The following is a 13,834-nucleotide window of genomic DNA, read 5'->3' as shown; positions in this document are numbered from 1 at the left end:
CTGCTGGACTGAGCGTGCTCGTTGCGTGTACAAATGATTTTATTTTTTACCACCTGCAAACTCACGAAGAGCTTATAAAAGGCACTTTACCTCCTCATTGCTCCATGTTTGCCCTCTGCTCATTTTGTTTTGGATTCACCACTTGTTCCCTTCGTGAAATCATGTCGCATAGAATCGCATATTGCCATTACTTCCTGTTTTTGGTTCGTTTATATGTATTTGGTCCATGTTGTGTTCATATTTTAATCAAAGCACACCAGAGTTCGTTTGGAAAACAAACAAACTCTGCTGCAGTTTGATTAAAATACGAAAGCAATATGAACCAAATACATATAAGCTTGTTTGGTGCGCACCAGGGTTCAGATGGCAGTTCACACTTACTCAAATGAACCGCACTAACAGAGCAATCGCACCAGCGTTTGTTTTAATCAAACCAAACATGACAAGTGTGAACACACCCTAAAACTCATAATAAAATACTTATCCTACTAAAAATGTCATGCAACATTGATCAAAATGAATGTGTGAATCCTGAACAGGACAAACGGCAACAACTTAAAGAAACTAGTAAAAAAAAAGACATTTATTTGTATCACCATATAGAGATGCTGAAGTTGGCAACGAAAAAAATAATAATTTGCATATATGCTGTGGTCTTGAGAGGGTGTGACTCCTACAGAGCTTCATCAGGAGGCGGTGGTTTTGTGGAAGTTCACATGGGACAGTCGTAAATGTGAATGGCTCTGTCATCACCCGCAGAGACGATTTTGGAGCCCGTGGGGTTGTACTTCACACTCCAAACCTGCGCATACACACATTTGAACATGAACATGCATGATTCATGCCTTTCAGAAACCAAAACACATTGTGAAATACTATGAAACACTATTACAAGTTAAAGAACTGTTTTCTATTGTAATATATTATAAAATTACATTTATCCCAGTGATCAAAGCTGATCAAAGCATCATAACTCCAGTCTTCAGTGTCACATGATCATCATTCTAATCATTCTAATATGCTGATTTACTGCTTGAGAAACATTTATTATCTTCAATGTTTAAAACAGATGTGCTGTTTAATATTTTTATGAAAACCGTGATCTCTCACCTGGTCCTGATGATCAAAGAATGTGTTCACACATGATCTGCTGCTTGTGTCCCACACTTTTACGCTCTTATCAGACGAACTACAAAAGAATCGCAACAGTTAAAAACACACAAACTACATTTTGAAATTTCCATTCCACTGAAGTGCATCAACTCTTACCTGGACACAAAGTGTGTGTCGTCGGGGGAAAAGGCAACGTTCAGCACCCAGGATCCGTGACCACTGAGAGTGCCGGCCAGGTTAGCGTGCTGCCTGTGAGACACACGCACAAACAACCAGAATGTGAGATTCAAACGTGTTTGGAGGCGAAGAGATGGACACAAATTTGCAACTTACACATCATAAATCTTAATGTAGCCATCGTCTGATGCGGTTACAAGCAGCTGAGAGTCTGGAGAGAAAGTCAGAGACCTGATAGGCATAGCGTGACCTGAAAAAAGGAAAAGGAAAAGAGCATGTCTTACTTTTAATCCCACAATTTGGCTACTGTACCTTTAAGACGTCTGTATGTAAATAGTGTAGTATAAACAGTAATAAACTCTCTTATGCTCATCAAGTCTGCATTTATTTGATCACAAATACAGTAAATAGAAAAAAATAGAAAAATATTACAACTTAAAATAGCCGTTTTAAATGTAATTTATTCCTGTAATATGATACACTACCAGTCAAAAGTTTTTGGACAGTAAGCTTTTTGTTTTTAAATAAATCTAAAGAAGGCTCTACTGCTCACCAAGCCTGCATTCATTTATTAAAAGTACAGCAAAAACTGTTAAAATTCTGAAAAAGTTTTACTATTAAAATACCCGTTTTCTACTTCTAATATATTTAAAACTGTAATTTATTCCTGTGACTTCAAAGCTGAATTTTTAGCATCATCACTCCAGTCACATGATCCTTCAGAAATCATTCTAATATTCTTTTTTGCTGCTCAAAAAGCCTTTATCATTATTACTATGTTGAAAACAGCTGAGTTGAATTTTTTCAGGTTTCTTTGATAAATAGAAAGTTCAGAAGAACAGCATTTATCTGAAACAGAAATATTTTGTAACATAATAAATGTCTTTTTCATCACTTGATCATTTTAAAGCATCCTTGTTAAATAGAAATATTAAAAATAAAAATAAATAAAAAATAAAAATTATGCTGACTTCCTTTGAATGGTATAGTGTATAATGTTACAAAAGCTTTTTATTTTAGATAAATGCTGATCTTTGGATCTTTCTATTCATCAATATTAAAAAATGTTTCTTGAGCAGCAAATCAGCATATTAGAATGATTTCCGAAGGGTCATGTGACACTGAAGAATGGAGTAATGATGAAAATCGACCTTTGATCACAGGAATATATTACATTTCAAAATATATTCCAACAGAAAGCAGTTATTTTATATAGTAAAAATATTTCAAAATTTACTGCTTTTGCTGTATTTTGTATCAAATAAATGCAGGCTTGGTCCAAAAACTTTTGATTGGTAGTGCATATTTAAAAAAATCATAACTATTCCAAACTTTTGACCGTGTAATCCTATAAAAACTGAACTACTTAAAACATTCAACATTATTTCCAGCTGTACTTATTGGAGCAAGTGAAAGGGATGAGTGAGCGATGGAGCGACGCAGGAAGACAAAGAGGAAAAATGGAGTCGCTCGGTGACAGGAGCCACAGTTTACGACCCTTGAGGGACGGCCAGAGACGCAAACAGGTTTTTCCACCACGTTCACGAAACCCATAATCACCCTAAATGCATTTAGCAGGCTAAAGGACAGAACGTCCACAGAACGTTTTAATAGAGGGAACTAAAGACAGTCTGAATCATGTGGGAGACGATTTTCACCTTCCAGCGTGTGCAGGAGTTTCCCAGTCGCAATATCAAAGATATTAATGATTCCGTCTATAGCACCACTGGCTAAGTACTTTCCATCTGGACTCTAGAAAGGGAGAGAGACAACTTTTAGGGCCTGGAAAACGTTATATTATATGGAAAAATCAGGATCTTCTCAAATATTCATTTTAATGTGCAATGTGAATGCAATTTGGACTGTCATTTCCTTTTTGAACACTGAAGCTGACTGTTACACACTTTTTTATTCAATACATATTTATGAGTTTTTCAATACTTCATATGTGGTTTGATTACTGGATTAAGACTTTTAAGAATGTTTGTTTCTTGCTGACAAAATACTTTAGAGCCAGGTATGACAAAAACACCCAGGTGAAAAAAGTACACTTCCATAATGTACTTAAAGTGCTATTCTTTAGTACTTAATATAATCTTATGAACATCTAAGTGTACTCAAATTTGCTATAAAATAAAATAAATAAAATAAAATATTTAGTTACCACTTGTAGTACACACTTGAACCCACTAGTGTATGTAAGATGAGTTCAAATGTACTACATTTTTTAAGTATGCATAGTATGCTTAATGCATGTTTTAGTTCTTATTCATGGTGTTCCAAAATAGCATATTTGAGTACACTCAGATATTCTTAAGATCATCTTAAGAAGTAGTAAAGAGTATTTTTGTATATTAAGTACAAAATTAAGTGTGGGAAAATAGAGTACTCTAATAACATTATGGAAGTGCACTTGTTTTTCACCAGGCCATTTATGCTCATTAGAGATGTTTTAAAAATGTTTTAATAATTTAATTTAATTAATTTGATTATTTTTTGTTAAACCTTAAACCTTGTTAACCTGCATTTAGCGGGACAGGAAATTCAATTTTTTTGTATATTATGAACAAGAACGTATTATACTAAAGAAAAAAAATTAATTAAAATAATTATTTTTTCAAAAAATGAAAAATGTGACACTACAGTTTAAAGGTTAGGAGTTTGTAAGATTTTTTCTTTGAAGTGAGTACTTATTTTTATTCTGAAAAGATGCATTAAATTTATCAAAAGTAACAGTAAAGACAATTATAATGTTGCAAAGAACTCTTTTACAAATAAAAAAGTCTTGAACAGCAAATCAGCATATGAGAATGATTTCTGAAGCATCTTGTGATGCTAAAGACTGGAGTAATGATGCTGAAAATTCAGCTTTGCATCACAGAAATAAATTACATTTTAAAATACATATTTAAATAGAACATATTTTTAATTGTAATAATATTACTGTATATTATATTCAAATCTTACCAACTCCAAACTTTTGTTTATATAGAATTATATAAAAAAAAAAAAAAAAAAAAATTAAAATCCACAGAATATTCTGTTTTTTTGTTTGACAGAAATAAAACATCAGAGCCACTTGTTTTTAAATGAGATTAATGTTGCCCTTGCAGCATTATTGCAGATACTCAGAGACTCTTACATAGGCGATGCTCAGAATGAATTTTCCTCTGGTGTCCAGCGAGTGCTCCTTTTTCCCACTTTCCACACCGAAGATGTTGACCTTTCCCAGATGGCTGCCGGTTGCAATGTATTTGGAGTCAGGAGAAAAGGCGACCGTCCATGCGTCAACTGCAGATAATATAGAAAGAGTTCATCTGTGTTATTTTAGTACATTTAGATATTATTATATTTTTTGTTAATACTTTGAACTAGATGTTACTTTAATATTTTGTTTAATTTCCATTTAAATGTTTTCTTTTTTATTTTAAGTTATCAAATTTCTGTTTCTGTCATTTTTATTCATTTTTCTAAATACACAACAAGTCAAAAATTTTGAACAGTAAAATATTTAATGTTTTTTAAAGATATTTTTTCTGCTCACCAAGCCTGCATTTGTTTATTCCAAAATACAGCAATATTGAACAGTAATATTGTGAAATATTCTTACTATTTAAAATAACTACTTTCTATTTGAATATATTTTAAAATGTAATTTATTCATGTGATCAAAGCTACATTTTCAGCATCATTACACCCGTCTTCAGTGTCACATGATCCTTCAGAAATCATTCTAATATGCTGACTTGCTGTTCAATTATCAATATTTAAAACAGTTTTTTTTCAGGATTCTTTGATGAATAGAAAGATCCAAAGATCAGCATTTATATGAAAAAAAAAAAAAAAACTTTTGTAACATTATACACTATACCATTCAAAAGCTTGAAAGAATTTATAGAAATTAATACTTTTATTTAGCAAGGATGCTTTAAATTGATCAAAAGTGACATTTATAATGTTTTATAAAGATTTCTATTTCAGATAAATGCTGAGCTTTCTATCAAAAACATGAAAAAAAAATTGTACTCAGCTGTTTTCAACATAATAATAAATTATTTTTTGAGCAGCAAATCAGAATATTAGAATGATTCTGAAAGATCATGCGACTGGAGTAATAATGCTAAAAATTCAGAAATCACATACATTTTAAAATATATTCAAAAACAAAACTTATTTTAAATGCAAATATTACAAAACTTTCAAAACGTTACAAAACGTTTTTTTGCTGTACTGTTTCAAATAAATGCAGGCTTGGTGAGCAAGAGAGACTTCTTTAAAAAAAACATTAAAAATTTTACAGTTCAAAAACTGTAATTCAAATAATAAAAATGTTTTGATTTGGTTTTAGTTTTAAATTTAGTTAACAATAATCTTTATAAATAATTAAATAAGTAAATAAGTGGCTCAACCTGGGCCTGCATCCATAGACTTGATCTGTTTGCCCGTCTCAAGATCCCATAGCCGAATGTGAGCATCTAGAGAGCTGGAGGCTGCGATTGCCCCATTTTGACTGATGTCGACAGACACCACACCCAGCTGGTGACCCTCCAGCGTCCACTGCAGCTCCAGCTTTTCATCCGACCTGCGAGCCATCAGAACAAGTGGTGTACGTTCAGAAACACACTTGAATCGCAACAAACTGACACTTGGATAGCATTAACTTACCATTTCCACACTTTCACCAGGTCATCCAAAGAGCCGGTCACAATAGTTTCTGACCCGTCCTTCTCACTGCGACCCCATGCTGCGGTCCAGATGGCATCTTCATGAGCTGCAGAAACAGAGATTTATTGACTGTGCCCAAATATGCTGCCTAGATAGACAGCTCACTAGATTTTTGGGCTATAACTCAGAACAGATGACTAAGAGTGTGTGTGGACTCACCATGCTCTTGCTTGAATAGTATACTGTACTGAAAACAGAACAATAAACATATTTACATCACATACAATGATTATTCTGACCATCATATGCAGACAGAAAACACACAGGTGTTTGTTTATATTAGAGATGAACTTACTTGTGTGCTCATAGTCTTCGTTTCAAAATCTGTTTGTAATAGAAATAAGCTCCTTTGAGTTTCTAAACGCGTGTGTGAGCTGGATTATAAATTACTTTGAGTTTATAAACTCACTCATGCAATGATGCTAGCGTAGCTTAGCTTATGACTAAATAAACAGCTTATGTAAGACGTCCACGCGTCCTGAAGAGGTTTTAGCGCGTCCGCGGAAAAGTCGGATAATCCTTAATATTTGTTACATACATCCGAAGAAGTATCAAAGCGCTTTGTTAACAATAATAAACACCCGCACTGACGCTTACTAGAGAGCCGCCATGACACCTGTGCGCAAAGTACCATGGGAACAACCGTTTGACTCCGCCCTCCCTGTACTGGCTTTCAAAAAGTGCGCGTCACATACAATATTATCAAAGCTTTAACAGATACCACTGATAGTAATTAAATAATAGTAGTGATATTAATTAATAAATAAATATATAATAATAACTAATTGATGTATTTATAAATAATTGATGCTAAGTATAATTTGATAATTTTTTTTTTTACAAAATCTATCTAATGCCAGATACCAGTGATAGATATAAAATAATACTACCAGTATTTAAAAATATATAAAAATAAAATAAAAAACAAATGATAATATAATAACAATAAATGTATTTATAAATAAATTATGCTAAGTATAATTAGTTTAAAATAAATATTCAAGTAAAATAATAAAGTCAAATACAATAAATAACACACTTTTAAATACATAATTAAAATGATATAATAACAACTAATAAATGTATTTATATATATAATTAGTTAAAAATAAAATAAAAAACAAATAAATTCAAATATAATAAATAATACTTTTAAATACGTAACTAAAAACTAAATAAAATACAGTAACTACAATACATCTACACAATATAAAAAAATCATCAATACAAATGACAGATACCAGTGATAAAAATTAAATAATACTACCAGTATTTAAAATAAATAAATAATAATAATAATAAACAAATAAATAATGATATTATAATAACTAATGTATGTATTTATAAATATTATTAGTTTAAAATAAAAAAAACAAATTCTAATATAATAAATAATACACTTTTAAATACATAACTAAAAACTAAATAAATAAACACTAACTACATACATTTGCACAATATTATAAAATCATCAATACAAATGACAGATACCAGTGATAAAAATTAAATAATACTACCAGTATTTAAAATAAATAAATAAATAATAATAATAAACAAATAAATAATGATATAATAATAACTAATTCATGTATTTATAAATATGATTAGTTTAAAATAAAAAACAAATAAATTCTAATATAATAAATAATACACTTTTAAATACATAACTAGAAACTAAATAAATAAACACTAACTACATACATTTGCACAATATTATAAAATCATCAATACAGATGACAGATACCAGTGACAGAAATTAAATTATACTACCAATATTTAAAATAAAAAGAAATATTAATGATAATAATAATAATAACAAACAAAACAAAAAAACAAATAAAAAAAAATTATATAATAACTAATAAATGTATTTATAAATATTATTGGTTTAAAATAAAAAACAAATCAGTTCTAATATAATAATATACTTTTAAATACATAACTAAAAATTAAATAAACACTAACTACATCAATACAAATGACAGATACCAGTGACAGAAATAAAATAAAAATAAATACAATAAATGATATAAAATAAATGAGAATATAATAAATGTATTTATTATTTATAAAATAACGAAATAAATATACAATATTATTAACACATCCATTCAAATAATAGGTACTAGTGATGTAAATGAAATAATAGTACCAATAAAATAAAAATAAATAAATAAAATATTATATAATTATAAATAATGTATTTAGAAATTAAAAAAATATGTTATACATTTTAAATAAAATATTATATATATATATATATATATATATATATATATATATATATATATATATACACATACATAAAATATTAGCAAATCATTCGTAAAAATAACAGATACTTATAAAATAATAGTACCTGTATATAAAATAAAATTTAAATATATATATATATATATATATACATATATAAAATATTGATAATAAATACATTTATTTAAAATACATACATAAACACAATACTATTACAGCATCAATACAAAAACAGGTAGTGAATAAAGAGCACAACATAAGCAAGCTCTTCACCAGATTGACCTCATTTATTGCTTTGTATTCAGTTTCTAAAATAAGACATTTAAAAATGGATATTAGTTCTATTTTCATGCAAACTCAAAAAAAAAAAAAATTACATTCTGCTGCTACTATGTTGAGGCACTAAAACTCAGGCGAGACCTCTCTCCATCCTATAACATTTGATTACAGAAAAGACCAATCAAAAACCTCTCCTCTGTGTTTGAGAGTCAGACAGAAGGAAGTCCATATGCTACGAGGGATTTTAGTCCTTTTATGTCTTAAGCAGTGAGAGTTTCTCAGCTGATGCCCTTTGAGGTGCAATGTGCCTCGCAGAGGGAATTCAGCATCGACTGACCTAGATCTGACAACGCCAGCAAGAGAGAGAGAGGGGGGTGTGCTGCTTTATGATTTAGATGAATGAAATATGGTCTATTTTATAGCTCTTAACAGCTTATACAATACAGCAGCACTTCACAAAAATAGCTTTAAAACTCATGATGTTAAGAAATATTACTGATTTGAAAAGAAAAGAAGAAGTTGATTGTATAGAGTCACATTCCAGCGTGACAAGAACCACCCCGGCCCTCTTACAAAAGAGTACTGTACCACAGTACAGTGATAGTATCAGATAGTACTATATCATGTTACTGCTGGATTACCATTTTCACATACCATGGTATATACATAGTAGTTAAAGGTACCTTAATGGGACAATTCTGTCATTAATTACTCACCCTCATGTCGTTCCAAACCCGTAAGACATTCATTCATTTTCAGAACACAAATTAAGATATTTTTGACGAAGTCCGAGAGCTTTCAGACCCTGCATAGACAACAACACAACTACCACGTTCAAGGCCCAAGGCAATATCGTAATGCAAAATTGTAAGTGAGCTCCGCCCAGGTGACAAAAAAATAACACAAAAGTAAAATAATGTATTACTTCCCATAAAACATAACTAATGCATTGCTATTAGTTACTTTTTTATAATGCAGTATTGTAATGCATATAAGCAAGCTCAGCCCAGCTGACAAAAAGTAATGCAAAAGTAACATAATGCATTACTTTCCATAAAAAGTAACTACGTAATGCAACTAGTTACTTTTTATAATGCAATATTGTAATGCATATAAGAACGCTCAGCCCAAGTAACAAAAAGTAACAGAAAAGTAACATAATGTATTACTTTCCATAAAAAGTAACTAGATAATGCAATTAGTTACTTTTTATAATGCAATATTGTAATTGCATATAAGCAAGCTCAGCCCAGGTAACAAAAAGTAACAGAAAAGTAACATAATGCATTACTTTCCATAAAAAGTAACTAGATAATGCAATTAGTTACTTTTCACAATGCAATATTGTAATGCATATAAGCCAGCTCAGCCCAAGTGACAAAAAGTAACTAAAAAGTAACGCAATGCATTACTTTCCATAAAAAGTAACTAAGTAATCCAATAAATTACTTTTTTTTTAAAAATGCATTACACTTAAAAGTAGCTTTCCCCAACACTGCAAATCACATTGAACAAATAAAAAGCAATTGAAACTTGTTTCATAGAATTGTGACAAGTAACCGAAAAGTAATGTAATGCATTACTTTCCAAAGAAAGTAACTAATGCAATAAGTTACTTTATAATGCAACTTTTTTTAAAAGTAGCTTTCCCCAACACTGCAAATCACATTGTACAAATGAAAACACAATTGCCACTGCAACTAATTTGTATGAATTCATACAATCTCATCCGTATGTTTTTGTACGATCTGCTCACTTGACAGTTAGCTTTAGGCGGGGGATTGGGGGTGTATCTTCACGTTTTTTTTTTTTTTTTAATCGTAAGTTTTAAACCAATTACATCGTACAAATTCATACACAAGCAGCACCTTGTAAACTGCATTTTCTCATGGGATTGGGTTTCTATATCAATCCGCTCATCTTGACTGAAACCGGCACTACTTTCATGTCTCATAAAAATGCAACTGCTGCAAATCTAGCCACTTGTTTATAGTGTAAACAACTCCAGAGAACTTTAGTATTAAAGGGGTCATCGGATGCCCATTTTCCACAAGTAGATATGATTCTTTAGGGTCTTAATAAAAAGTCTATAATATACTTTGTTAAAAGATCTCAATGGTTGTGTAAAACAACATCCTTTTTACCAAAATGAGCTCTGCCAAAATCATCCCATTAAGAGGGATTGTTCCTTTAAATGCAAATGAGCTCTACTTGCCCCGCCCCCTCTTCTCTCTGCTGCATGGAGAGATTGTTTACCTTAGCCATGAAACTTGCTAACTAGCACGTTATTAGGAAAGGTGATTGCAGAGATTCATAAAAAAAAACCTTATACTCACTTCTTAGGTGAAGCTGGATCACGAATGATTTGTGCGAACATAGATGCATTTATGTAGATCGGGAGGTGCATTCCCTTCACAAACAAACATAATCCACTGCATCTTCAGCGGCTCAGATGTCGGGAGTAAATGACGACCACTATGTTCATTATTACATCCAGCAACACAACACCTCAATCACTCAATCGGAGATATTTTTGTCTAACTTACATCCCTGCTTCTGGCATGAAACAATGGAGGTCGGACTGTTACAGCTGATCTGAGGTAAGACACTCATGTCAATCAACTATACACTGCCAACAACTCAAACAACATGTAAAATGAAATGTAAAATGAAGTTTGCATCCGATGACCCCTTTAATACTACTGTAATGTTGTAGTGTTTGCTACTTGTTGCTAGTGAGTTTTTAGTGACTATTTTTCTTAGTGGAGGCTTATATGCAACTAAAATTGGTAAGTTATTTAAACTAAAATCCACGATTTTCAAAAATTTGAGTAGATTATTAATATGCAAGCTAATGAACAGTTAATCACAAAATAAACATCTTACATATTGACTCGCATGTAGTTGTTTTTGAGGGCGCCAAAACCCAGAATAATTTCTAAAATATTAGATCAGTTTGACCTCATCCACAAAACATTTTAGGTAAAATATAATGGTCTGTACTTTAGAGTTCCATTAAGTCCTCAAACTCAATCATCTGTTTTCCATTTGCATGGTGGGTTAATGTGGGTCTGTGTGCATTTTCCCTCTTTTCTCTCTGCTTTTAATTGCTTTTGGCTCATCTTGTGCTTTAACTCAGTAAAGACACTCAACTAAATTTACCATCAGGGTTTAGCTGTAATTAGCGCTTAATTTTATCATGTTTTTGTGCTCGTGCAAACCAGTCCATTTTCTCAGCAAAACAGCTCTTCATTTCCCCTCGTTAGGTTTCTCAGAACGAAATGAGACGAAGAAGCTGTTTGTCTCGAGATGCATTGTACTAAGAAACCCTTTAATGTGCCTTCTGGAAACCAGTTAGCATTTAAGAGGTTGTGGAGTTCATTTGCGTCCATCTTCAAGAAGAAAAGCTCAGCGTGCGACGTCAGTAAAGGCTCTCGAAGCTTCTCAGACTGCATCTGAAAAATGACTGCTCCTGGTTTCTCATGGCTTAATACTCTGAAATAAACGTCACCAGAGGGAGAAATGACTAAGGCAGCCTTTTCACAGCCACTGGAGTGTTTATCTCTGGGAACTGCGTTTTCATTTAAGCACTTTTGAGGGCAGGAAACTTTAGAATGGAAATAGAAGGACCTTCATGCTGGACAAAGCACAAAGCTTGTGTCCAAACCTAATTAAGACCTTGTACAGAAAGTATTTTGTCATCATGAAGGACTGTAGCAGGGCTTCAGTCCAGCAAACATAATGAGATGCACCATGGAGTCCGAGAATCGGTCTAAACTTGCTGTTCAGTAACATGCTTTCTGAACTACTTGGTTCTGATTGGTCAATCGCAGCACTCAAGTTTCAACTTGAATTAAAATATTGTGTCTATTTCTTTACTTATTTGTGAAGAAGCCATGAAATTAAAAGCATTTTACTACTACAGTCAAGGTCAAAAGTTTATATACACCTTGCAGAATCTGCAAAATGTTAGCTATTTTACCAAAATAAGAAGGATCATACAAAATGCATGTTATTTTTTATTTAGTACGGACCTGAATGAGATATAGTACATAAAATACATTTACATATAGTCCACAAGAGAAAATAATAGTTGAATTTATAAAAATGACCCTTTTCAAAAGTTCACATATTCTTGATTCTGAGTACTGTGTTGTTACCTGAATGATCCACAGCTGCTTTTTTTGTGATAGTTGTTTATGAGTCCCTTGTTTGTCCTGAACAGTTAAACTGCCCACTGTTCTTCAGAAAAATCCTTCAGGTCCAACAAATTCTTTGGTTTTTCAGCATTTTTGTGTATTTGAACCCTTTCCAACAATGACTGTATGATTTTGAGATCCAGCTTTTCACACTGAGGACAACTGAAAGTCTCATTTGCAACTATTACAGAAGGTTCAAACGCTAACTGATGCTTCCGATGCATTAAGAGCCGGGGGTGAAAACTTTTGGAATTTGAAGATCAGGGTAAATTTAACTTATTTTGTCTTCTGGGAAACATGTAAGTATCTTCTGTAGCTTCTGAAGGGCAGTACTTAATGAAAAAATATGATAATTAGGCAAAATAAGACAAATGTACACATCTTCATTCTGTTCAAAAGTTTTCACCCCCTGGCTCTTAATGCATCGTTTTTCCTTCTGAAGCATCAGTGAGTATTTGAACCTTCTGTAATAGTTTTTACTTATTTGTGAGACCCATATGAGTCCCTCAGTTACGGAAAATAAAAAACGATACGATGCGCACAGCTACTGAAAGAGCTTACAGGTGGCGATGGATATGAGCGTAGGCTTAAACCAAATGCTGTACCATTGATTTTTCCCCACAAGGAGTCTAAACGCCCCCGGATATTGAGTGAAATCCATGCTCAGAAACTCCTTCAGTGGCTGCGGCGTCATGACAAGCGTCGGCATGTTTACATCCTGCCAGGATGGCATTTAGCGTTTCTTGTCTCTGTCATTTAAAAGCTCTTTCAGTAGCTGTGGTCGACTAAAAGTCTCAAAGGCATCAGGGCTAAAGTGGAGAGAACAAAGACGCTGGTCTTTAGGAGGTTTTATTCGTCCACAGACATCTTCCCATTCTTTTCACCTCTTCTTATCGCTAGTGAAGACTACCATTAGTGATGGGAAGTTCGGATCATTTAACCGACTCGCACTTTTGAGTCTCATTCATCAAAATGAACGAATCTTTTTTTGAGTCATTTCGTTCATTTTAGCAAAATATAATAAAACGTGTTACCTCCCTAACACATCTACTGCTTACACAAACATTGATCACACTACAAACAAGACA

The 13,834-nt window shown here is 32.1% G+C and overlaps 1 protein-coding gene across 1 annotated transcript; it reads right to left on the bottom strand.

Annotated features, from left to right (window-relative positions):
• Nucleotides 1-565: 565 nt before the first annotated feature.
• Nucleotides 566-6,645, bottom strand: skic8 (SKI8 subunit of superkiller complex). Its single transcript, XM_051098986.1, has 10 exons — nucleotides 6,311-6,645; nucleotides 6,175-6,202; nucleotides 5,956-6,061; nucleotides 5,700-5,872; nucleotides 4,433-4,581; nucleotides 2,949-3,042; nucleotides 1,447-1,540; nucleotides 1,270-1,362; nucleotides 1,111-1,189; nucleotides 566-802 (listed from the first exon to the last, which is right to left on the bottom strand). Exons 1-10 carry the CDS (start codon nucleotides 6,320-6,322, stop codon nucleotides 713-715), a joined length of 918 nt encoding a protein of 305 aa, XP_050954943.1. The 5' UTR covers nucleotides 6,323-6,645; the 3' UTR covers nucleotides 566-712.
• Between the last annotated feature and the right edge of the window lie 7,189 nt (nucleotides 6,646-13,834).

Source organism: Labeo rohita, chromosome 25, assembly GCF_022985175.1.
Source record: "Labeo rohita strain BAU-BD-2019 chromosome 25, IGBB_LRoh.1.0, whole genome shotgun sequence".
NCBI classification, from domain to species: domain Eukaryota; kingdom Metazoa; phylum Chordata; class Actinopteri; order Cypriniformes; family Cyprinidae; genus Labeo; species Labeo rohita.
The sequence above is the reverse complement of the archived record's forward strand: the minus strand, read 5'-3'. Positions and strand labels throughout refer to the sequence as shown.

Excerpts from the sequence above, each read along its gene's own strand:
- skic8 (XM_051098986.1), bottom strand. Across the intron at positions 6,062-6,174 it reads ACTATTCAAGCAAGAGCATG|CTCATGAAGATGCCATCTGG; the intron begins GTGAGTCCACAC and ends CTGTTTCTGCAG. Across the intron at positions 803-1,110 it reads TCTTTGATCATCAGGACCAG|GTTTGGAGTGTGAAGTACAA; the intron begins GTGAGAGATCAC and ends GTGTATGCGCAG.